Genomic DNA, 27916 nt, shown 5'->3' with positions numbered 1-27916 from the left:
AAAAAAAAAAACGCTCAGAAAGAAACAAAGTTCAGTAAATAATCAAGCATATTCATTATATTAAAACAAATGAATAGACCTTTTTCGTAAATATGAATCTACCACTGCAATGCATGCTGTTTTAACTACCTGATAGAGATACAGTTCAGAAGAGTACACATGATATACAAACTTTTGAGCTATTTCTTTAATTTTAGACATGTAATATTCGCTCCAAGTGCATATGATGCTTACTCCGACAATGACTTCCCAGGTGTTGTAGACACTATGGCAGAAATAGAAAAAGATGGTGTAGATAAATGGGAACAATTAAAACAACAATTGTCTATTGCCACATACTTTATACAGTCAGCTGCTAACACGCTGGAAGATGTAGGGCTATGATGAGTCTAATAGAATCGTGTTGATATGAATCTCAGGATTTATGTAAAAATGCGTTATTGGCTGTTTTGTTGTCTAGTCACAAATGAAATGTGTGTTTTTGTTTTTTTTTGCATGAAAGGAGATATGATATAAAGTAAGTACCATAATGTGATATAAGGGCAATTGAGTTCATGTAAGTTAATTTTTCTGTAAAAAAATAATTGTTGAATACTCAATTATTAATTAGACGTTCACAATTTTGTTCCGATTTAGTTGTGATATGTTTTAACACCGAATTGAAATAATTGTTCTTAAAACAATACATGAATGGCCAAATATTTATTCTTTTTCCATCGTTCCTTATATAATTGTCCTTTCATGTTTATGTGTTTGTTTAAGTGTTGATCTCGTCTCTAATTTAGCAGTTGACTACTCATACTATGTTTTCATATTTATTCATGTATGCGCATAATAATCACCACCGATGTAAACATAGAATTAGACAGTGATAAAAGTAAGGGAATGAATGAGTGAGGTTAAAAAGTGGTGTGCATTCTGTAAGATGTAGAATTCAATTATTGATGTATTAAAGATTTTTTAGACATTGTTTAGTATTTATCTATGCGAATTGTTATTGAGTATAGGATATTTTAGTAAGGCTGAAAATACGTCTTTATAAAGAATGCTTCATACCTAATAAGGGCAATTAAGCAATTTATTCTGAAATGACAGAGGAGATTGGTGTGCCTATTTACTAATGTATACAATTAGAGTTAAATATTAGGTAAAATGAAATATTTTTAAAAATTATTTTTATTGTTGTGAAGATCTGCAACAGAAGGCATTCACCTTAAACCTGTGTCATTTCTATGTTCCAAAAGTTTGGATCAATCAATCTTTACTCGCCCATATTTTTATCTACCACCGCAAAGCAGTCTACGGGCATGAAAGTGGTATCTTCAAATCCGCCAGTCCATACGTTAAGTCATAAAGAAGCATCTCCCATTGTCTCACTAACCACTTACGGGTCAAATGGCCACCCCCTATGTAGTACCAAAAACACACTGAACCTAGACCTATGCATTGTAAGTGCATTATTTGTGTGTATTCTGATTAAAAGTAGTCAAAATAAAGCTGCTGAGAATGTGTACTTTAAAACCATGTAATTTACTACAAAAGTGTATGAATATTGTTTATATCTGTGAGTAATTTGCCTCCATGCTGTCAGTTAGCAGAAAAGGTAAAAATGTGGAGTTTCAGTATTATTTATTCAAGTAAATTTTGTGAAGAATTTGTACAATCCTCGTACCATTAGCATAATGATTTTGAAAGCCTTATTTCCCCAGCTTGGCAATGGTATGCAACTTTAAGATGTCATTTGTCCTGGGAATTCACAGTGAAACTTTGAAAATTAATGTAAAATTTGTAAAGTAATGGAGACGTTAGAAGTGGTTAATGAGACCCGTATTCCTTTTATTTCTTGTAGGGTTTATTATTATTAAATGTGTTTATTATCACGCCAATTACATTTTTCAAATTTTGATTGAGTTATTGGACTTGATGCTTTCAACATTTGTCAACAATACATCTGGTTGCATGTCATCTGAAACCTTTGGTTTTATTTCTTCCATATTTGGTAGTGCACTGTAGTGAGTACATACCATACTGCAACTCTGGTTCTTCAAATTTTGTAAGAGTTCAGAATCTTTCCGCTTAAACCGTTTTCAAAATTGATTTCGAAGCGACAGATCATTCAAATACGTCTAAATAAACAAAAAACATGACCTAAACGTAAACACATGAAACATGTACACTACATACACAAAGTAACAAACCGAATAAAAAAATACACATGAAAAGCAAAAGAAAAGGGAAACAAGACGTCACACAAAACATCTAAAGCACTAGCTATATAAAATCCCATAAAAACGGGAGTGACATTAGGTGTTCCGGAAGGATAAGCATGTCTTGTTCTACCGGCGGCTGCCGCCATATTGTTAGTAAGTATGAAGGTCATTACATAAGCACATTCTGGATAATTTTCTACAATATTTTACACAAGGAATTATGTGTATTCACTTTGATGAACTAAGTTTTGTAGAAGTTATGGCACTAAGGCAGCATCTTATAATCAGCAGAGGACATATGGCAATGAGAAACATTCTTTTGTGTTTTACACAAGGAATTATGTGTATTCACTTTGATGAACTAAGTTTTGTAGAAGTTATGGCACTAAGGCAGCATCTTATAATCAGCAGGGGGCATATGGCAATGAGAAACATTCTTTTGTGTTTTTTTTTTTTTTTTGTGTGTGCTAATATTTCCTGATTTGACAATTTGGAGACATAATTCGTATATTTGACAGTTCCAAATTTGTGTTAAAAGCTAACAAATTATAAAAAAAATGTTAACACTTCGGTAAAAAGCTTATACTTTGAATTATACGACGCTTCCAACGGCTGTTGCATTAGAATTTTCTCTAAATGAACCAAGAAGTCGTTTCATATGTCTTCCTTATTAAATAACTGACGACCAAATCCATGAATTAAAAAAAATCTTAAATGTCATAAATAAAAGGTTTGCAGGTATCATCTTCCTTTGTTTGTTTGCTTGTGTGTTTGTTTTTTTTCAATATTAACCAAATTATATTTTACAGACAGCAGCTGTGTAGAGTAGTGTCAAACAGAACACACCACCACAAATATTAAATAAAACAATCGTGTAAATTTGATGTGAACTATGACGACAAAAATGTAGGTGTGTAGTTAACATCGTAACAATATAATTTCAAATGACCGTATGGATCACGGTTTGTGTGTAAGTACTCATTACGAGATTAATTCGTCGTTTCTTTCACCTTTTTGTTTGACAGAAAGGGTATGGTCATTATGATTTTTTCCGCCAGACACACCTATTACGTTGTAAAATTATTGCAGTAAAATTACTTGTGTTTAGGCTGGACAATTACACATGCTGATCTTGTTGTATACTTCCGCTTTGTTATCTTGTCTTAATCCTTAATATATAGACTTAATAACTATAAGCTACTTTATCATTTGTAAAAATATTAACAAGTACTTTTTAATGAGTATAATTGCTAAGCCAACAACTCTTTCATCTTATTGTCATCAAAATATCAAGCACGTTCACATGTAGCTTGTTTTTAATTTGCGTTATTGCTATTTGTATTTGAATTACATGGATGAAAATCTTGTAAGTTTAAAGTACTTGTTAAGTTGATGAGTACTCTTTTCAGTTGGATCCGTGGCATACATAATTGAAAAGGAACTTGGCCTAAAGCGAACAAAGGGAATGTAAAACCACCATATTTAGCTTGTATTATCTATACATTGCGTTATCGGAGTTATAGGACTTCCAAAATAAGGGCAAAATTACTTGATTATTTTCGAAATATTTATCAGATTTTCCTTTGAAATTACTTTTGTGTTTTACAAGATTGTGTTTCGCCAAAAACATTCGCAAGAAATGACGACGAAATATCCTTTTCTTAAAAAATGAAGTAATGGAAATAAACATGCAAATCAACAATATTCAAATTTATTCATAATTAATTCGTGAAGGATTTCCATTCTTTTGGTGACGTCAGTCTTTTCTTAGTCAGCGACCTAAAATAGGATACAAAAAAAATTAGTACGGTAACTACTAAACCTACACTGTAAAAAATACAAACCTATTATTCGGTTCTTATTCTGAATTAATTAATTTTACACCAAGAAAAAAATGCATGATTTTTTTTGTTTAATGCTAAATGCATTACTCTTTTGAAAACGCTTTCTTTGATTTTATTTATCTTGAGCGACTTGTAATCACTTATGATAATCATTGGCTTGACAAAATGTAACCAAATTATATTACGGTTTTTCAACGTACATATAATAATCAAACTTCCTTCATATCTCAGTGGGCTTTGGATTTTTTTTTTGGAACGGGGCTAAATTATACAAAGACCATAAACCACATACTTATATTCAAAGAACTTCGCATGAACACTGAGAACACTGACAAGATTTTCAAATATGAATAAGTTTAATTAGATTAATTTTGTAGGTCACCTTGTCGCTACATCCTGGATCGACAGTCTCCATCTTTATTACTTTTTGCCCCTGACCAACCGTAACACCGAAAATTTGGGTCTTTTTATTTTATGCATGTATTTGTATTGTATTTGTATTTGTTTCCTTTTAACTTTCGCCTTTTTACAAGTCTTATGAAAAGGTTTAACCTATATTATAAAGAACCAATAACGAAAGGGTCATATGATTGTTGAAATAAACATGTTTGTGATAACGAACATATATTATTATACATTTAAGATGTTTGATTTTTTTTTGCATCATTTTGTACTGAGATTTGTAAATCTATAGTGAACCCGAAAAGCATGGTTCATTTGTTATGAACAAATAATACTTATGCCTACTCTACAGATATAAAACTCCTACCACTTACGATATTTTATAAGTCAAAACTATATTCAAAGTTAGCCTACATCAAATGATTTATTCTCGGATTCTTGTTTAATGTTTTGAAAACAAGACCAAATCTGAATTGCATTCCTCAAAGTCAAAAGTGAGCCATTTAACTAAAGATGAAAGATTCAAATCCCTTCAAAAGAGATCACTATGACAACAAACAGATGCAAGATTCGAACTTGTCATAACGAGACGAGGTCACCAGTTATAATAAAACGTGAGAAATTCAAATTACCTATAACGAGATCAACATCGCCATAACTAGATTAGAACGATGTGATAAGGGCAAGTAATATAAAAAATAATTATAAAAAACAACAGAAATTGTGGTTGATTACTGTGTGAAATCTAATTGGCCGTAGCAACTGGAGAAGTTACAGACGGATGGTCGATAGAACATTTGCCATGACAGGTTCAATTTTTCAAGCGGTCAAATATTCCGAAGCCAGGTGTCCCTAATTAAACATCAAATGACATAGGTTAAGGTGTTGTATACTAAAATCACTTCTATTCACCTATTCTTGGTCTTCTCACACAAATTCTTCCACATTTTCGACTGTAGCAGCACATTTCACCTGTGATATGTAATAATAACAAAAACAAATAAACAAATAAAAAATATTGTCTGCAAAACGTATTTTTAAGGTATATACAAGGAGAATGGATATGGTGATATATATGACAACACTGCCTGCACTTAGTCCAGACCTTTAAACAAATCGACCAACTAGGCTGTATTATATACCTCTCAGGGTACCAGGCCGATATTGTATTTCCACGAATTTTCTCCCATCCTCGTACAAGGAACAAATAAATTTTAAACAATATTATTTAAACATGGTTGTGGTTAATCAAAGTTAACCATTTCATCTACTTCGTTTAAACAAGTACTAGGCATGTTAACCTACAAGATAGATACTAGTACAAAACAAATACACACTCAAAGCCTTATACATAGTGTTTGCTATTGGACTTTTCAGAAAAAAAATATTACGGTTATCTCTAGTGATTTTCCCAACGCAGTAGGTTATCATTTGAACCAAGCGACGCGATGTAAAGACCAATGTGGTCACAATCAAATAGTTGGTATACAGAATGTCAAACGCCATATCCACTCGATTGCTTTTCTCGTATTTGCCTTCTGTAATACTCGTTTGCGAAAATCAAACGTGTGTAGATCACGTGGTGTAGATGATACAGTTTGTTTACAGTTCTATAGTTACCTCTTTTACAATCTCTATCCAATTTGCACTCATCTTTGTAGCGTTTACAATAGTAATACATTTGTTTTGGACACATCGGAACCTAGGAATAATGAAGTTTTTTATAATTAGTTTCATATGAACCCTTTAGATGCATTGAAATTAATGAGATGAAAAGATAGTGCAACGACTACTTTTAACTATTGTATTTTGATCCCGCAAATATTTCCAAAGTTGGCCAGTGGTGAATCCAACGGCATGGTTCCGAGGGTTGGACACACATTTTTGTTACAAAATTTTGTTAAAATTCACGTGATTTTGGGCAAAAATTAATTAATTTCTGTTTACTATGACTATTCAAACAAAATATCAAAAATAAAAATATGAGGCCTTTCAACCATGAATCACATTTTGCATGACTCTTAGCTGGAGTGCTACTTAAATCTTCGATAAATAAAGTATAAACTACTTACCGGTTTCACGCACTTTTTGACATGACATCTACCTGCCGGGCAGCATTTCATTCCTGTGTATAGATAAACATCTTACATTGGTCATTTTTCTTTTCATACACGCCATTATCAAAAATGTAAAACCTGAATATTTCTAGAACCTTTTTCAGGTGTCACTTTTTGCCGTTCATGTAAAATATCGAAATCACAATTTTTATTAACCCTTTCAGCGCCACGAGGATTTGGTGTATTGTACCCTTGAGTGCCAAGCTTTGTTTATTTCTTCAAAGTACAAAAAATATTGCCGTTAGACTCATGGCTATGCCTCATCTTACACATGCAATTCGTCAACTTTATTTTTGCCTATTTTATTAATAATTCTATACAGCTTGGAAGTAACTTCACGTCTTTAATTTATTCAAATCCTACCTTTCCTCCTGCAGTCCCTATCAGTTTTACATCCAGGACTGATTAAAATTCTGGCACATAATACAGGATCAAACGGTGGTGGCTTTGGGCAAACCCCGGTACTCTGAGAAATACATTTTATTATATAGACAGTAGTGAATAATCAATAAATTCCTATGTATTTTATTTTGATAAATCACACGTGAAATGAGTTTTGTATTTTTACTCTCGGATTTCATAACGCCAAAACTTCACAACACTATCTTCTGATGGCGTTAAAATACAATTTATTTGACGTCACTGTTGATTTGGAATATGAATTCGACCCCAAGAAAATTTAAAATTCATTTGGAAATAGTAATAAACTATTTAGAAAATATAATAGATAGATAATCAACTATTTATATGGAATAACCTAAATTAATATTTTCTCGTTCCGAGAACGATTTGTGATTTAACGTGTATACGAAACAAGTTCCGTGCACTAATTAAATCTTGGCGTTCGTCGACAACTGCAAAATACTCGTATTTCAGTTATTTATTCTTTTCTTAATAAATCATACTTAGTAAACAGGGGCAGAGGAATAAAACTACATCCGTATGAAAAATGTGACCGACGACATATCGTGGTCGGTGGCTAAACTTTATTCCATACGTGTTTTTCAAATTGAAAATCTCAAATGTGGAAGAACATACGATTTAACTAGGTTTAAAATATTAGTTTTTATATACAAAAGAAACCCAAAAATACCAATCATATATATTGCAAATTTCGATATGCTGTACACGTGGTTCAAAGAGTAACTTCTCAGCAGCAGTTTCTAAATCAAACATTTATAAAGCCAAACCCTCCAATCGAAAGAATAAGATAACAAAAACAAATGCAATGCCTACCTTCCCATAATGCACCAGTGTGCAAAAGACGACTGTTAGTATCAACAACTTAACCACCATAGTGATTGTATGATGGTATATCTAAATCTAGGAGTCTTTTATACGAATTATCTTTGAAAAACTGTACATGTGTTTTCTGTGTAAAAATGTTGTTTTTGATAATTCTTTTCATTTTTCTATAGATTTAATATTGCCTTTTCCTACTGTTTTATTTTTAAACGATATGAATAAACACCAATTGAAAGATATTTATTGATTATATCACACAAGCTTTTTAAGTTTGTTGCATATAAATTCCGGGGGATTTTTTTTATACGTAATTCTTTATCGTTTAGCAGTGTTTGAATTCCTATTGCAGCTAAAATAAATTTCAATATATATCTGCTCATGAAATATTTCGTTAAAAATATTAATTATATTTTGGCATATTGTGTACAAAAAATGTCAAATACCGGTCTATCATTTTTTTGTATAGAATGACGAGAAGGGGACACACATTAATATTTTTTTGATGTCGTTCAAAACAAATTTACAATTAAACTGAGCGAAAGAATAAAAAAAAACTCTCAATATTTAGAAATCCGAAATAATAATTTTTGTAGATAATTTCCATTTGGAAAAAAAACTTGTGCATGCATTATTTCACATATCAATAAATGTTCAGCTAATAAATGTCTTTAACAGCTGTTCCGATTTCGAGTTATATTTTTTAATGGTCACTGGAAAGATATTTTAAGACATATATTTTGAATTTTTGTAGGTAATTTCCGTTTGGAAAAAACTTTTGCATACATAATTTCACACATTAGTAAACGTTCAGATATAGAACGAATATTTATTAGTTGTGAACAAATTTATGTTGTTGAATTCTGTTTTGATACCCATCTGATTTAAATAATTTATGAATAATGTAATTTTTGCTCAACATACGTAATTTTTGAACCAATTAAAGGAGTAATCAAGGGAACCTAGGTTATTGCAGTAATCAAAAGAATGCAATCCAGGGACAAGACCAGACATGGAAAAGAGACATACACACCAAAGAACATAAAGTAACTAAAATAATACATACAAAGTAACAAAAACAAATGAGCAACTCGGACTCCACTAAAAACTGGGAGCATGGACCAAGTGTACCGGTAGGGTCAGCGTCCTCTGCTTAAATGCCGATGGATAGAATATAGACGTTTTCATGTTAACTGCGAGATAGTTGATGCGAATGCTCAATATTTACTTCCGGAATGTAAATTCTTTTGTTTTACCCACAAGCCTTACCTCTCGAATATATAACCTAAATCTTTTAGATCATAAAAAAGTTAATTGGACCTCTTTTGATATACTTACGACACTCTAATTCCTGTTAGACAGCATAATCGTTCGTTTTGGCGATACTTTTTACTGTTTTAAGTTATTGGAATTGCAATTGTGTGCCAATTGTTTACGGACCTGTTTCTGTATTGTTAACGATTCACAATTTATGGCTAAAATAAATAAAGAAATTAAGAAACTTTTGATCAAATTTATTATTGAAACTACGCAGACTTTTTGTACCGCGCTAGAACTGTAAAAAATTGATCTGGAACAGGGTTATGTTGCTACAAGATTGAAGTCATCACTACAGAAGTTTTATGGTCGTCATCATGAACTCGTGGATAGTTATGGTGTATCCATCTGCACCATAAAAACTGATTTATTCAACGGGTCATAGTTTTTCTTTCCTCGTTTGTCTACCCCGGACTTGACTTTTTATGAGCAACTCGGCGGGTGTTTCAAGAAAAGCAGAGGACGCTTACACTACCGGTGCACCTGCTCCCACTTTTTAGTGGAGTCCAAGTTGCTCATTTGCTTTTGTTACTTTGTATGTATGATTTTAGTTACTTTATGTTCTTTGTTGTGTATGTCTGTTTTCCATGTAATCATTACTCTTTCATGTAATCACGTGATTTGTATGAACTTGTTCATGGGGATTTCCCATACGTTGTTAGCATAAAAAATACATGGCAAAAGATTTACGAATAAGTCCTTTCAAACGAGATTTCAATTTATCATGTGGTAATGTAGTGTAAACAGTTGAGAAGTCAAAAGTTTGGAGAGATGTCGACCGTTTGTCTCTAGACAAATATGTTGTCCATAAAAAAAATTTTGAAAAAATCTTCTTCAATATATTTTGAAGATGATTTGGAATCGTTTTTCCAAAGTATGAGGAATTGTATATTGTTTTTGAGTCGGGATTTGTACTGAGTATGGGGAATAGAAGTATACAGAGTTGAAAAATCATAAGTTTTAACACTTGTATTCTGATAATAATCTTGAATTGAGGGTTTCCAGAAGAATTTTCTAAATTTTCAGGATCAACATATAATTAATACTTCTACGGGAGTAACAAATGTCGTAGTAGAACTGGAGTCCCTCTTTGATAGCTGTGATTATAAAAGTTAAAATTTTGGAAAGAAATTTGATAGTAAATTTTGCAGATCCAGCTATTTAGGGTTGTTTGTATGGATTATTCTGGACTTAATTGGTTTGGTACATATACGATAGATCACAATCATCGTCACTGATAGAGAGACCAAAGGAGGTAAGCACAGGTTTTTGGTTTCGGCCATCTGTTCTTTGGAGAGTGTGGTAGCAGTACAGGTCTTGTTACTATTTTCCACGTCAACCTCTGGAAATAAACATGGAATGTTATACATTTTGCAGACAAAAACAATGTTTTTTGGGCTTTGTCTGCTGGTACGACAATGTTTTGCATGTCTCCAAAAAGACAGGAGAGGGCAAATCAATGAACGAATTATTTATGATTACAATCACTTTAAAGTAAATAGGCATTTTCATGAAATTGATAAAAAGACATTGTGTCCACAAATTGTTCCTTAAAGTAAAAACACTAAACAGTCCCTTCACTCCTGTAAATTTTGAAGATTTAAAATGGTGGACTGTAAAATACATGGATTTTTCACCGGTTTCAGAGCTGTTGCATCCGTAAGATAAGTTTGAAAGGCATATTGCACGCAGACAATTACTGGGACAACATGCCATCATGCATATAAAAATTCCAGTAACATACAGTCATTGAGTAATTTGTTCTGACATTACAATATCATGGCATTGACTATTGTGGCATTTGCATTTCATGTTAAACACTATCATTGCTACATTTATTTATAATTACCAATCGTATGAATCAAAAAAGGCTTTTCTTTAGAGGCTTGATATTGTTTCCATTTCAGCCACATTCTTCGTAGAAACATTTCTTGGAGGTCTTCGATTTCATCGAAATATATGAAAAAATTGCAGTGTTGCAAATTTCAAAACAACTGAAACACCGAGGATTCACTCCTTGTACATGTGTATTGCACATGGTAAAACCTCTCGGTGATTGAATTGGATTCCTTTTTCGTTACTTTTGGGTTGGAGTACTTCTTGTATACATTTTATGGATTTATATATTCCTATATATTTGATTCTAATGCTGCTGACGAGAGTTTACCCCTTTGACACACGTGTACACAATGTCGAAATTTGCAAGATTAATATGATTGTTATTTGTGTATTTACAATCTCTAATATATTTGCATTGATCCTTGTAACGATAACAATAGAAGTACATTTGTTTTGGACATTTTGTTAAACAAACATAGACTAATAAAATAATTCATTTAATTTCATTTCTACTCTAGCTGCATTATACTTATATTAATTCAATTGTTTTTTTAACTCAATGGCATAAAAAAGTGCATGTGAAATTAATGTTACGGTACAACGGTATGAATACTTTCCATCATTTTACTTTGCCTCGAAAATATTGCCATTTTTTCGGCTGCGACAATAATTATTATTCGTTGTATGTAATACGTTTAATTATACTGATATAATAAGGTTCGTGGTTGATAAATTATTAAATGTCAAATCTGACTTTTTAGCAAAATGTTGTCAATGTACGAAGGTGTAAAATTATTATATATCATAAGGAATGTCATACTGGTATAAAAAAAACATATGCAATGCATGCAAATTTTCATCCATTAAGTTTCAAATAAAGCAAACTACTTATTTGTAAATCGATTTGTTCCTGTTGGAGCGAAAACATCAAAAGGCATACATTTGTTATGTTCTTGAATATTTTATAATAAAAAAATATAAACTGGTTATACACAGTTTTTGGCATCACCTCATGTTGGCCATCATATCATACATTGGTCTTTTGTCCAAATGAAGTCATGATAAAATCTGATGGAAATTTTTAAAAAATTCACCATATCGGTGATTAAAATTGATGCACGTGCCTTTTTAATCCGCCATATTCAATTTTTATTTTTTTCCATTATTATGAAACACAGAAGAAAACAGTAAGTAACCGACCACACGTTGTTACATACGATTTATATATTACTTGAAACTAAGATTTAGGTTTTAAAAACACACAACATTCATTTATTAAAACTCTATACTCAATGAAGTAAAAAGATAGTGGGTGTAGATATGACTGAGCACTATAAAGTGCCTAACTTTCCAAACTGCACCAACGTACAATGAAGGACTGCAATTAACACCGAGGGCGCTTTCCATGGTGCGGTACGTTCCACTTTAACCATATAGTTGAGTTTCAGACCAGACGACGAACCACACGAACTGAAAAGAGAATAAGAAAAAAGTGGCTCATACCGGTTAAAGAAAAACAATCCAAGTTTATTATGGTGATGCTTACATGGTAGCTCTAGACCTAGATTTTTTATATGAATTATTTTTGGTAATCTGTTCACGTGTTTCCAGTATAAAATGTATTTTTTTTTTTCAGTTTATTTATAATTTACACAAAGCTTTTTCTGTAGTTCGATTTTTAACGATACAAAATACATCAAACAACAAAAATAGAATAAATATATTGATCAAATTACACCAGTTGATTTCCTTAAAATCTGATTCATGTTTGTAAGTTACGTTCTTTCTTTTTGTTCGACATCCCCATTGTTACGTTAGAAGATAAAATAACTAAAGGGCATAGACAAATACTAATCAACTCAATTATAGATACAAACTTTGATACAATTTTATTTTATATTTATGCTGACCAGTGGTGCAGTATCAAACACCTTATTTTTTACATAAAATATCTAGTCAATCAACTATTAGAAAGTCAAAAACTTATTTCCTTTTAACTTAAAACTACATGGAAAAGTATATCAAAGTAATAAAGAAACCGAAATCAGCGAGAACTGGAATAAGGCAAAAAACAAAAAAAAATACCAATCATTTGTTTAAACTTGGAACTTTACTTGTACATATTGTAAAATGTAATATAGCGTACGATCTCGAAATGAAATTGTTTTCACTGCTTGACAGTCGCAAAAAAACAATTTGGCGTTCACATTTTCCACCACATCCATCGGAATCTAGGTAAAACATTTAAAAAAGTGACAGTTGTTTATTGACTTTATGTTTTGAATTTATTTTCTAAATGTTAGCTAACACAAGGTCCCCACACATTGAAATAAAGTTGTTTACTAAGTAATCAGATATTTGTTTTTATCTATCCAATCTTTTTTTAAAATAGACCTATCAATTGTTCCACTGAGTCAAGATAAATGACAGATCCAAAGAAATGAACATAGGAAGTGTTGTTTTAGGACCTAACAAATGTATTTTACAGCTTCAATGATAATCTTAAGATATGATGAATTACCCTCTGCCTGGTGTTTAGGCAGAACCATACTTAAGGAGGTAGATCTTAGGTAAGAGACACAGCTCTTACAAATCATTGGAAAGTTTGTATTTGGGCTCTTTATATCAATCGCCAGTAAGCAGCAAAGTAACTTGGATTGATTGCATTCATTTTTAAATGAAAGTTTGAAAGACTTTGGTGAAATTGAATATGACACATACATATCACTGATTTCAAGTTATGTCCCTTACCCTAGGTCTACCTCCTTAATACTTACAGCGTTATGATGCTAATAAATGCGGTTAATACTGATTCAACTTATTTTTGCTGAATGTTTTTCCCAACCTAAAAAAGAATTTTTGTTATTATTTTTTTAATCATGAATGAATCTTTTTTTTAAGATCCGAGATAGCTTAAAACGTTTAATTCTTTTTATTAGCACAATTTGTAGATGAACCTGTATTAAATTAACATTTTGAATTGAAGACAAATTTTCATTCTGCTTTATTCAGTGTACAGTGTTTATTTCAATGTGCGTTTCATTGGAACAAAATATTTGAAACATAACATCTTTTTACTTTTGTGTGGTCTTACTCTGTAAAAATAAAATTGAAAGTAAAGCATCAAAAATATGAAAATACAATTGCCAATGTTATAGATAAAATCTGCTTGATTAAATTAGAACACATCAGACAAACCATTGTTTTATCAGTTAAGTCGTTAAAATTATTAAAAGATAATACCGTGACTTTAAAGTGTTAAAAATTGGATGTCGATAAGTGTGCGATGTTTCTCCGTATTGAAATATCTATTGTGAGCATGTTTTGAGTTTAACTCCACATGTAGTACAGTGCTGTGTAGAGAAAGGGCCTCAATCTTGTTACTGTGAAATGAAAATTTAACGTTCAGATTTTCCAACATATTCATCCGGCTTTTTTCAAAATGTAACAGCTGTTCATATACTTATTATCAGTGACTTTGTTTTCCAAAGGCTTATTGACTGATTTTTACAAAATCTTTTCCATAGACGTTTTGATATTTTTTTACTGACAAACAAGATGTATTTTCCCTAGCTTGTCTGAATATATTAATATACTTTTCCAAGTATTTTACGTAGGTGAAAACTTTTTTTAATGATTTTCTTATCCTAAGATAAAGGAAAAACATGTATAATTTATATAATTAACATAAAATCAACACTAATTATCGATCAAATTTTTACTACATGTATGTGTGTACGCATGAGATATATAGGTCTTCTGGACTGTAATAATCCAAATTAAAAAAGAAATACTATTCATTTAAATATTACAAATTTTGGTATGCTGTACATGTGTTTCAAGGAGTACATGTTATTTCTCATCAGCTGCATTACAATCAAATATTTAAGAAGTTCTTGATACAAATGCTAATTGTATACAACTAGTACTCTCAACCAAATTCATCGACATAGGAAGCCAGCACCGAGAGGTTCTATTATGGGTAATACAAGAAACGAGCTTTCAGTGTTATAAGAGGGCGAATTATGTTCAAATTTTAAATTTCGGTAATCAATCCATGATATAGTTCGTATCAAGAGAGTCTTATTAATAGCTATAGTCAAGGGAATACCCTCGGGGAACTACGGTACAGCAAGTGGCATTGAGTCAGTGGTTTCTTTATACAAAAAAGTACCAAATATTAAAATTCAGTTAATTATTAGAAGATTTAGAAACTTACACAAATTCGGTGATCATCAGACATAAATCTTGTATATCAACAAAAAATTGTTTTCGATATTGATTTCAATCTTTTCATTCGGCCTGTCACCAAAATTTGTATAAAAATATTCGAATTTATTGTTATAACTGTAAACTATCAATATACCGAACCTTAATATTTGGTTCGCAAAAAAGTTTTCGGGACCATATGAATGACAAAGAAATGATATATCAAAAGCCAGTTAATAGCATTGCCTTATTCTTTGGTTGTATAGTAGTAATACCCATTATCATTATCAGTAGCTTTTAAATATATAGGTTACGTGATGAATTTAAGGAAATATAGACAAGAAGTCTTTGAAAATGTCGACACTGGTTCTCTCATAAATCCTATTGACAATGTTCTTAGTCACAGTTGCATTAAATAATTATGCACAGTATGGCATGTAATATTTAAATAATTGTCCTCATTGCATAAATACATATATTTCATCCTTAAGTGAATTAGGAATCGATAAAGTTATAAAGAAACTTGAGAAATTCAAATATTGACTGCTTTTAAAGTTATCTATTCGGTATATTTTAATTCATTTTTTTGTTGTTTTTATTTTTATTTATTTTGTTGTTGTTGTTGTTTGGTTTTTTTTGTGCAGTTCATATGTGTTTCTGAATGGAAAGATTGTAGGTCTTTTTTTCAATTTTGCAAAAGTTTTGACCTTCTCTTCATTTGCATGATTTTTAGACGAATCTGTACCTAGCTGACAATTAACAATCAAGTGCTTAATGTAACTGCCTTTTACTGTGTATAGTTGTTATATTAGTAATTTCTTTATTTGAATTATGACTAAATAAACGTTATTCCCAGTTGCAATATGTCTATACATTTGTTTCACTAGAGTTATCTAGCCTTGCACTTAAAATTTATTTTAAGAAATAAAAATTTGATATATAAAATCGGTTCGGTTTAGAAAACTGTTTAGGTAGTGCGACAAAATGTTGTTTTCTACAGCTATTTTTTTTATCATTATCAGTAATGTTGAAACAAATTTTAGAGAAAAAGTAGTCGTGTTTGCCTATTGACTTTGATCATTTCAAATTTTGATTTTTAGACTTAAACAGGCCGCTAGAGTGACATTTTATGATTAAATTTATGCAGGTAGATCTTTTTTTTGTATTGTAATAAACATCCATAGTGGTGTCATTATACTGCAAAATAGAATATAGAGTAAGTTAACTAGCCTTTAAGGACATGAATGATCTTATGGTGAATTTTCAATATTATAGGTATTTGAATTAAGAAACTAGTGTGACGATGGCACGAAGTTATTCAAAAACCCTGTTGTTGGACATTCACTACAAACTAAATTTCATATATTATTTACCAAAATTTGCCTAAGCAGAGTATTATAAAACCCTTTAACACTGATGATTCATTCTTGGTATTAAAAATGCGACTTCCTAAGAATTTCGTTTTAATGCTGCTGATAAGAGTATACTCCCTGAAGCACTTGTAAAGCATACCAAAATTTGTAGTATTGATATAATTGGTACTTCTGGATTTAGAAACCACCGCTGGTAGACCATAGGCACCCTGGGATATTCACAAACCCACTAGGAAGACTAGTCTGACTAGGAATTATAATAACATAATAGTTTAAAAAATTCGAAACCCCTTAAATACTGTGGTTTCATTCCTGGGTTTACAATATTGTAGCTCCTTTGACATACTATGGTGGAGCTTATTGGTACTGTTTGCAGTTTCATATTGAAAAATGTAGAAATGAACTTATCTTGAACTAGGATAACCCAGGGTAGAGTCCCTTCTTCAAAAGATAAATAGTACTGAAACTTTTGTCATTTATTCAAAATTTCACTCAAATGGCATTCTAAAACAAGGATTACATAAAAAAAAACTTCCATCTCATTAGCAACAACAAAAAGAAAAAAAAAACAATGAGAACTCAATTATTTTCGCAAATACTCATTTCGTGATACAACTTCAATTTTTTCAAGATTTATACTCTTTCTAACATGTATTCAATGATAAATGGACTTCTACGCGGTATTTCGTTTTCACTACATTAGCGTAAATAAACCGCCTGTGGTTACGTTATCCTTTCAGAATGTCATATGTTATACCTTGCAAATAAAAATTGAATAAATATATGATAAAGTGTACAAACAAAACAAAATGGTAGCATTTGCAGACAATCTCATCATCCCAATTTTAGTGACCAAACCTAACCCTTAGATGAACTATAAATCTAGACTATAAATTCATAAGTTTTTGTAAAGTCATAATTATCTGGTCATCTTCCCACCCATATTATTTTACCAATTCATATTTTTGTATATAAAATTGTATGGTTTTGTAGTAAAGAAGGCCTAATGAACCAGATGTCAAGCCCTCTACCAAAATGCCTTGCAGACACTGGTTAACTGACCATCTGAAAAAGGATGGGGATATTTCATGTAATTTTACACAGTATTCATTATAATTATACGCAGTATGATAGAAGAGACTTATAGTCTTTTTGAAAATAGCAGACTTACTTAAAACGCTTCAACATGTAAAATGGCTCTCGAGTCAGAAGCTTTCTTGTGATATTTGAAAAGAATGACGAGTTTTAAAATTGTTGCTTTTTAAGGATCCTGTATCAATTTTGAAATATTGCTTAAATCTAAGAATAAGGAGGTAAATATAATGTAATCAAAAACATGATACATCAATAAAGATACAGCACACTGTTTTTATGTAGAGAAAAAAATCCCAATCATTTAAATAACATAAATTACCGTTCATCCGCATACAGTATTCATTTATCAACAATTTTAATCTAGTGTTAAATAAGTTTGAAGTATATATCGAAAACGCACCTACTTTTTATCAATCATTTTTTTCATTCTTAGAGGAAGATGTTTGATTTTTTTAATGAACTCATACATAAATCTTCAAACGGTGAAATAACAATTGATAATTTATATACAAATGATGTATACAGTAAAACCTGTCTAAAACGATTTTTTGGAGAGCAAAATCATGGTCATATAAGACGGGAGATCTTTATATATAGGTTAACTTTACATCGAAGGCACTTCACATGGAAAGTTTAAAAGTTTTTAAAGATAGATTATCTCTGAATACAGGTGGTTGCAAAGGTTTGACTTTATCCACACACACACACACACACACACACACACACACACACACACACATATATATATATAAGGAAAATGGCTAAATGGACAAATCTAAGCTTAAAAACACTGCCTCATTGAAAAAAGGAATGAGAGTTTATCAAGTTTTCAACCCAAAATACATAAAATGAAACCAAGCTTGTGCCCTTGATATATTTATCAAGAACAATCTTACATTTAACAAGACACATAGATGTCTTGTCTACTAAGTAATTTTCTCTGTGCGAAACGATTATCAATATGCCACTCAATATAATATCTACTACTTTTTAATGTCAAATTTAACTTATTTCATTTTGTTGACACTGTCAAATATACAATTGTAAGAATTAATATCCCACCTAACGGGGCGAAAAAAGTAATATGGGTTGTTAATAAAAGTGATAAACAAACGTTAAAAATGCCTACCGAAACTCGTAAAACATAACTTCTATGATAAAAGGAGGGAAATTTATGATAAATATCAAGTATTATAGTATGAAAATTAAATACTAAAAACTAGATCCCCAAGTTGAAAAGTTATTTATCGTTGTCTGTGTTGTAATTTCAGGAAAAAATCAACAGTTGGATAATATTTGTGATGGACTCCAAAGTGAAATAAAAAAATTATAGCTATAATTTTGCAATTTGGTGGATTTAGACATCAAAAAGGGAAGATATACATTTTTAATATACTTGGTAACTTAAAAATTAAATTACTTTGCAATAAGTACATAGAAATCTTAGGGCTTATTGTCTATGAAACTTACAAGTGTTATGAACTAAGTATCATATTAACATGAACTGATACCCCATACTGACAAAGCAATTTTACTTTCGTCTAAATCAATTCTAACACTTTTTGCACCTAAAGGTTTCCCATGCACCATCTTGTGAAATCGTAATTTCGTGTTAAAAGCTTTGATGATAAAAAGTTCTCCATAATCTGTCCGTTTTCGTCGATTTATCAGATCTTAACACTTAACAAATGGAAAGTGGGTATAACTTGAGAAAAATATGTCGCGTCCTAGCTATAAAGAGATAACTCGGTCTTGACATATTGTCGTCATTTTTCAGATTTCCCAATTTTATTGTTGCATTTTATATTTATTGTTAATATTTTTAAGTTGAAGTCTGTTTAATTCATCCAGCATCCCAACCAAGAGTTTGTAAAACGTCACGATTTACACGTATGTTGAAGAGGAAATCAAACAATTATAACATTCGTTATACAAAGAAGAGAAAGGATTTGAATATAGCAAAAGAGCAACCGCCGATAAAGCAAACTTTATTTTTTACTATACACTATGCCTTAAAATATGTCTTAACTCCACGAATAACAAAAAATCTTGTTTTCATTTAATCTTCACACTATGTATCAGGTTCAGACCAGATGTTTCCCTTAAAGCAAACTTATGTTTACAAATACAAGTAGCTTTATTGTCAATATATGCTTCTCATTTGTTATTGCTTTATCTCCTAAAGAATTCTACTATATATATTGATAGGTCAGCTTAATTGTCCATTCAGAAGGAATCTTCCATACTTGTCATCGAGACATTATAACCTCAAATTAGGAAGGTTTACAGGTACTTGAACATCTGCCTAGACACTTGTTTCCAGATTAAGTAATCGGGTATCTTGTCACCAGAGATGATCAAAAGACAAAGTAGTAAGAAGATTGTAACAGTTTTATGTTGTAACGTTCAAGATGACTATCTGTCTTTGTTGCTGATTTTAAACTTCAAATCAGCTTACTTTGAGGATATTGATAACTTTAATAATCGGTCATTGAAATGTAATGCATGTTTGTATGGATTATATTTTTAATTATCGGTCTGAATTATGAACTACTTACCCAGGAGGAAGGTCTTGGACCCGCAACGAACGATGAAAAACAATCACAGTATATCTTAAATGATTTTTTCAGAATAAAGCCTCGGTCTCTCAACATTCTTTACGAGTTACCACAGTGGTGTTGCAACTTCAAATATTATTAAATGATACACTGTTGATGTCCCAATGTTTTTAGAGATTTCGTTTTATTAATCTATTCTTCTAGTATTTTATGTATCCATATTTTTATGTATGTTGTTTATTGTATTTTACTCATCTTTTGTATTTATTTTTTTTCTTCCTTTGACTTTCGAGTTTTTCTATGGTTTATCTTATTATCGTGTCAAACCTAAAAGTATACTGAAGTAAATCGAACAACACGAAAGCCTGTAAAATGGGGTGAACACCTGTGATCCAGAAGTACCAGCAATTCTTTTGTGCCATTGGCACAACTCGGAAAGCAATGCGTTTTTTGTTTTGTTTTTTGTTTTTTTTGTTTTTTCTTTTTATGATGATAACAATTGAGTTGCAATGTTTGTTTCATTAACAAAGAATATTGTACGTAATTGTTTTTAGAAAAGACATTCTGAAATTAACATTTGCTACTGAATATTGTTACAATGCCGGAATCACTTCAGCAACCAAACTTTGTTGAAGTGAAGCCTTATCAAACGTGTATAAAACCACAAGGGAGTATTTAAGAAATAAAATTAAAAGAATCAAAATAGTAAATGGTCATGTCATTTTTTTTAATTTCGTACTTCTCAAATTTTATAGTTATTTTTCTTTCATGCTTATAAACCTCAACTTTCCCAATAAATGTAGGTTGACTGTTAAAAATAATTTCTTAACCCTATCATCAAAAATGTTAATTTCACAACGCCTCCTTTTCTGAAAACTTGATATACGTTTATCGGGTTATCGGCTTGACAAATTGCTCCGGGCATCTTTTCCTTGTTGAAACATTTCTGAAAGAAAATAGAGATATCATATCGCCAATCTAAAGCTAGTCCCAGTCAACCATCTTTTGTCAACAAAGTCTGTGTTTTTATTGATATATGAGATGGTATTTTCAGAGTCTGACATTCGTATTATGAAATTATATTTCGTGAATTGACGTCTCTCGTTTACGGATAATTTGATTCAAGATGTCTGCATTCATGCTGTGAATAAAGAGAAAATATGGGCTTAATTTGTTGATTTTAATGATATCGTAATCTTAAGATACGAAATAAAACTTTCAGCATTGTTAATGTATGGGCATGTCATACCAGTTAATAGTTTAACTGTCTCATCCCCAAGAGTTTACTTGACATGCCAATTTGGTATATGCTATGCTCAACAAAACTCTTGTTTCAGATATAAAATCGACTGATTTTTCTCGTTATATCATTGGTACCCCAGTTTTTCATTCAATCATTCCTACGCCTCAATTTGGCATATTCCGTACAAAGTAAATTCAACGAAGAGATATGGGCACATAAGAAAAAGATATCTTTATATCTATTTGGATGTGCATTCCGATTAATTTCTTGTTTCATTGTTTGTACTATAAGCTTTTTCGCGATAAATGGGATAAGGTGGCATTATTTCTGAGTCATGAAGATATGGTACAGAGAGAAGCAGTCTTGCTCTTGATAAAATTCGTATTCCACATATTAAGTATAATTCGTTATAAGATTCTGTAACTTTTAATAATATGTTTTTTTTCTTATCTAAAGCATGTTTGTCGAATACTATAAATCTAATATCAAACAGGTAAAATTGACACATATCATATGTTCTATCTTGCTATTCAATAAGGTTCTTATAGGTCTGAAGGAGAAATCAACCTTTATCATGCTTTCCCCGGTGTATATCATTCTAGTGACATAAAACTGGTATCAAATCGCACGAGTCCTTGTCAGCGCATTTTCGTTGTCGTCAGGTAAATTTATTGAATTCTTTCAATTTTGCAAACATAAATATGACACATGTTACTTTTTGATATGGAAGAAGTTAATTTGTTTCATCCCCACAAAAATGATTTTAAAATAAAATTGGCAGTTGCAAAGCGCTTCCTGGTTTAGCTTTCTTAGCTTTCTGGGACTATAATGTGATGAGTTTGGTGTTTTGTGAGGTTACACAGCAAGTGAAAGGAAATGTTATATGACGCACATACATTATGCTTGGAGCAAAGATGTATGCATTACAATATTGCCCGCCTTTATACACCAATTGCCTACTTTAGTAGTATCTAAAGGATAATAAACATGTCACCTAGGTGTTAATATGCTTAACAAAGGAAAATATCAGCATGCAAAACATACTGTAAAGTTTTTTTTTATGAGCACGCGGATGAGCACAGTTGTATCAATTGTTAAACCAGAAAAATTAAACATATCGTCATTTTTCTATTTTATTAGACCAAAGCAGTTCTATCCATAAACTCATTTATGTATATAAGTTTCATATATATCAATTCATACTCACGAATCATAACTCATACGCTATACCAGAGATAACCTAAACTACGCGGACTTTCTGTATCTTGCTAGACTTCTTACAATAAGGCTACTAGGACAGGGTTAGTTACCACAACAGTAAAGTCATCACTACAAAAAAAGTGTAATGTTTATCATCATGAACTCGTGGATCGTTACGATGTAACTATCTGCACCATGAGAACCGATTTGTTTCCAGTGCTATAGTTTTCTTTTTTTTCTTTCGTCTACCTCGTACGCGACATTTTATGAACGACTTTTTAAAGTAAAGCAAAGGATGTTTACCCCACCGGTGCACTTTGTCCATGCTCAAAGTTTTAAGTGGACTTCCATTTGCTTTTGTTTCTTTGTGCTTTGTGCTTTGTTATTTTTGGTTGTTTCATGTTCCTTGTTGTTTGTGTCTATATTTCCAGTCTAGGAATTGTCCTTGGAGTATATTCTTTTGATTTCCGTTAGAATCTTGGTTCTTGTATAACCTTTAATGCACGAATATGAAAAATGCAATGTTGTATGTGATTTATAAATTATGTTTTTTTTTTAATCATAAATGATCTATTTTACTGATTGCAATTTGAGACAAAATCTATTTTACATTTTTTGGGGCTTTATATTGACTTTCATAATAAATGTCATTATGAAAATGAACTCACAGGTGCAATAGAATCTTCAAATTTTTGTGGTCATGTCAAGGTCGCCTGAAAATCAAAAATATACAATGTCGTAACATGTCCTTTGACATTTCGTTGGATTTCAATTAAAAGTTAAAGTGACTTGAAACTAATTCAAAATGAACCTTAAGATGTTTGAATTACAGAAGAAACGTTTTCTACGGATTATTAATTGGATGTATATAACATCTAAGTCTTCTTTTGAAAAGTCCTAGAGTTGTCCACAACAATGTTGTTTACATATGACTTTATGTAAGTGTCAGAAATCTAGCACCTGTGGATGGGTAGACAATCATTTCGAACCAGGGAAATCCTATACGTTAGGGTGGTCTATTGATGACCAACGATACCATAAAAATAGGTCGAGATAATTCTTGTCCATGATTTCATCGACAATTTACCTTTCACCACGAAAATAAACAACAATTTCTCAAGAAACATTAACTTTGTAATAGCTTCTATTTTGTTGCGCGGGTGAATAAATAATGAAAATTTCAGACAGTGTTTTGACACATACCACGGAGGTACTGATGTTGATAATAGTCAACTTGACGAACAAAGTAAAACATATTCGATATCCAATGAAGTGGGAATAAAGATTTCATTATTAAGCTGCATATATAGTTCCAAAAGAATGTTATTCTTATTCATCATTCTATTCAAGGTGAACCCTTGGATACCAAACAAAACACTCCTACCATCTATCACAGTAAATTAAGAATTTCAAAAGGCGAATTGAATTTTTACGAACGCGAACTGTTCTCAAAGATAAAATGGGTAGCTAAAAAGTAAAGTTAAACGTTTCTGTATATGGGCGAAGTAATCAGTTGGAATTTCAAAATCCCTAAAACATTGATTCTTTATTCCTTATATTGCACATAGTAGAACCTCTTGTTGATGAATTTGGCCTTTTATTTGGATAGTGTTAGTTTTGAGTTTTTCATTTATGCAATTACTTTTTGATTTAATTCTTACTATGTATTTGCTTCTAATGCTGCTGATGAGAGATTATTCATTGAAACACCTGTACGGCAAATCAGAATTGGGCTTCCTATTTCGATAGTTTTGGTTTTGAGTTCATGTATGCAATAACTTCCGGATTTAGATCTTCCTATATATTTGATTCTAATGTTGCTGATGATATATTATTCATTGAAACACGTGTATCACATGTCATAATTGATAATAATGATATGATTGGTATTTAAGTGTTTCAGAGTTTAGAGATAAAATAAGAAACTTTATTATAATTACATTAAAAAGATCTTCAATATTTTGAATGTTTGTTCAAAATATATATATAATTGTATGCTGTAAACATACAAGAGCACTTTATATGCACTCATTAGTAAAACCTAAACCTGTATCAACTGGTCTGGAAAGAAAAAAAATAACAAAGTCATGTTATTTACAAAAGTAATGTAATTTCATATTCATGAACCAATAATACGTATAGAGCGTACGACGTCATAATGAAGTCAAAATAAGGTCATATTTTGTCTGTCAAAAGGTTTCCTATTAAAATTTTATTTTCCCAGACAATCAGACGAAACCTTACAGTTACAAAATGAACTTTTTAACATTTAGCAGTACTTTGATAGTATTTTTTCTCACCAAATATTAATAGTTTTGCAAATATTGTACTCAGCTTTTAAAAGTTTTGTTAAATATTTAGATAAGTAAATGTACAAATATTGATAAAGTATCGGCTCGTCAGAAAAAGGCAAAAATTAAACCTTATAATGTGGTTATATTTTTGACTTAAGTATGGTTTAATACGTATTTTGACGGTTAGTGTCACAAATTATCGCCTTATTTTGTAATATGTAGTATATATATTTATTTCAGGTCAAATTTGGCAGTACTTGAAAGAAAATACATTTTTACTATTAAATGTTAGTAACACAAGTAGTATTGTTTATTTTTCATGGTATATAGAGTATTGCTCTTTTTTTAAAGTTTTTTTTCTATTTTTGTTTCTTGCCGTTTAAATTCAATGTGACAAAGTGTTTCCATTCCATTACGATTTCTACTTTTAACAGTTACTTAACCAAAACTATGATGGGGTGTACTAAATTTGTCATGACGAATGATAAATGCATAGCTAGTCTTTGGTGCCTATAACTAAGATAAATTCATTTAATAACTCACGTCGTTATCTTCCCGCAGACGTTCTTTTGTGCGTTTAAGTAGAAATACTGTTATCTATTCTGATATTTTAGCCTTGTTGTTTCTCCATTTCAACCAATGTTTGTTACGTCTAGTCTTAAAAAAAATATTATATCATTAATTTTTTCATTTTTTTTCTTTTTTATTACACCTCTCGGTCTTTTCCTTCACGTTGTCTAAAATGACACTTCCTTGACTTCGACCTATATTTAATGCAATGAAAGCTGGGAATTTTAGACAGATCAGAACCGGGATTAACTTCACTGTTTTGACACGACCGGTCAATATTCTCAGACTAATTTAGATATGCAAACAAATCTAACGCCATAATCAAGAATTACAATTAACGTTTTAATATGATTCAAATTTAACGTATGAGTCTGTGGTCAGACACTCTGAGCAAAAAGCCAAAGGGAGTCAATATTTATTCGATATATAGAATAAATATTGAGATAGCGATTTAGTAAAACACAATTTGCAAAAAGTCCATTTGCCTTTTTGACACATTAGATCGGTCTTTTAAAAATTGTGATCGGGTAAATAAGTAACGCTTTTACTATTCATTACCACTTCAATTTTATAAATGCTTTCACAAATATTTGAATTTTTTAATAACATAACTCGGACATTAAAACACAATGTAAGTGGTCTTAAAACATAGACCAAAGGAGAAAGGAGTGGAGTTAACCAAATTTAGTCAGAAGGTGGCTGACCCCTCATGTTTTCATAGAGAAATTAAAGGTAACCACGAAAAAAAATAATTTGAATTTTTTTTCTGTGCTTCATTAAGCAAAACATTTGTTAATTTTTTAGGTAGAAAATAAGATTATGCAGATGAAGGAAGTGAATTTTCCTTTAAATGTCACAAACTTTAAATATTAAATATTTTGCACAACGTCAATAATGTTTAATTACATTAATTGTTTTCTGTATAATGAAAGAGTAATCAAGGGAACCAAGGTTCTAGTGGCAATTAAAAGAATGTAATCAAGGGACAAACGCCAGCCAGGGAAAACAGACACACACAACAAAGAACATTAAGTAACAAAAATAATACATACAAAGCAACAAAAACAAATGAGCAACTCATACTCCACTAAAAACTGGGAACATGAACCAGGTATACCGGTAGGGTAAGCGTCCTCTTCATTTCTAAAATATATTCAACTTATACCAGTTATTCAAACAGCGTGTTCATATTTCTTTCAGGAGATACAACAAGATTATTTTGGTCGTTTCATCTTAATAAACAAATATCTAAAACGGAAGTGCAAATTAAACTTAAATAACAAAATGGTTAGACTTTATAAAAATTACAAAACAAAACAAAACAAAAAACAAAAAATAATAGAAAAAAAAAGAAAAAGCGAAAACTATCAATTTGACAAAAAAAAACGTGAGACTGAAGGCACAGCGAAGTAAAATAATATGTTTTAACTCAATGAACAAGGGATAAAGAACACGAAAGAGTTCGAAACTACTAACAATATACGAAGAGACAAAGTTAAAAAATTCTTCAAACTAAAAAAATGAGCAATCCGAAATCAGCCAAAAGTCGGCAGAATGAAAAAAGATGCTTTCGAAGGATATCCCCTTCTTACAGATGAAAAAAAGGCAAATGAAACAAATTGTACCAATAAGCATATGGACTTACTAATGTAAGTACGACCCTTAGTAAAAAAAATAGTAAGTTTATAATATGACAGGACCATCCAGTTCATATATTTTAAATCTTTTTACTTGCAATAAAATATTTAAATTTCGAGAATTTAACTTTGAAGTACGATCTCCTTTTTTTGTATCCATTCTCTAATTTCTTTGATCGTAACAATTATGGTTGCTCATAGTCAAAGTATCAATGATTTTTTTTCTACCCGTAGCCATCAAAATTGACAAAAATGGTTGCTTCTAAGTTAATTTTCAGCTTATTAATACAGAATACATAATCAGTGTATTAAGTTACATTTTCTTGAGTGGAGCACCTAACAATGGGTGCAGTGTTCGTCCCGCCTCGAGGGGACTTATCATTTATGAGGTGTTTGATTATTGCTATGAATGTCAATTTTAATGCGTGATATGAAATAAATTATAATCATATCTATTTTAAGAATACATTTTGAGAGTTAGTAATTGTTAGTTCCCCACCATGGTGGTATTTTGATACAATGTTCCCGTCTACTTACTTTTTTACCTATAGCATCTTGCAGATTTTAATCATCCAATTTTAAATTTCAACCAGAATCAAATAATCACAGGGTTGATACCAAAAACTAATTGTTAGTTTCAAAACATAGCGTAAGATTTCCTAAGTTCTTGAAGTACAGTTATTGCATGTATCATTTTCTACTGAACTTTATTCAATCTGTTATACTTTTGCATTTTCGGACTCTCCTATGATCTTTTAACAAGGTG

General features: G+C 31.0%; 2 protein-coding genes across 8 annotated transcripts in view; one reads left to right on the top strand and one right to left on the bottom strand.

The window, feature by feature from the left end:
* Positions 1–970, top strand: part of LOC148614042 (putative N-acetylated-alpha-linked acidic dipeptidase) — a 67325-nt gene extending 66355 nt beyond the window's left edge. For all 7 annotated transcript variants that reach the window (XM_088587830.1, XM_088587831.1, XM_088587832.1 and 4 more), the window contains one exon: positions 198–970. In XM_088587830.1, the coding sequence (XP_088443956.1) occupies positions 198–384 (187 nt within the window). In that variant the 3' untranslated portion in view covers positions 385–970. The remainder of the gene's footprint in view (positions 1–197) is intronic.
* Positions 971–3905: 2935 nt separating this feature from the next.
* Positions 3906–7933, bottom strand: LOC148614041 (uncharacterized). The gene is made up of 6 exons (XM_088587841.1): positions 7810–7933; positions 6937–7039; positions 6529–6581; positions 6077–6158; positions 5369–5428; positions 3906–3989 (listed from the first exon to the last, which is right to left on the bottom strand). Exons 1-6 carry the CDS (start codon positions 7867–7869, stop codon positions 3982–3984), a joined length of 366 nt encoding a protein of 121 aa, XP_088443967.1. The 5' UTR covers positions 7870–7933; the 3' UTR covers positions 3906–3981.
* Between the last annotated feature and the right edge of the window lie 19983 nt (positions 7934–27916).

The sequence above is a fragment of the Perna viridis genome, chromosome 6 (genome assembly GCF_037379345.1).
Source record: "Perna viridis isolate PV_CMFRI_1.1 ecotype Kerala chromosome 6, ASM3737934v1, whole genome shotgun sequence".
NCBI classification, from domain to species: domain Eukaryota; kingdom Metazoa; phylum Mollusca; class Bivalvia; order Mytilida; family Mytilidae; genus Perna; species Perna viridis.
This window is presented reverse-complemented; position numbering and strand designations above follow the sequence as displayed.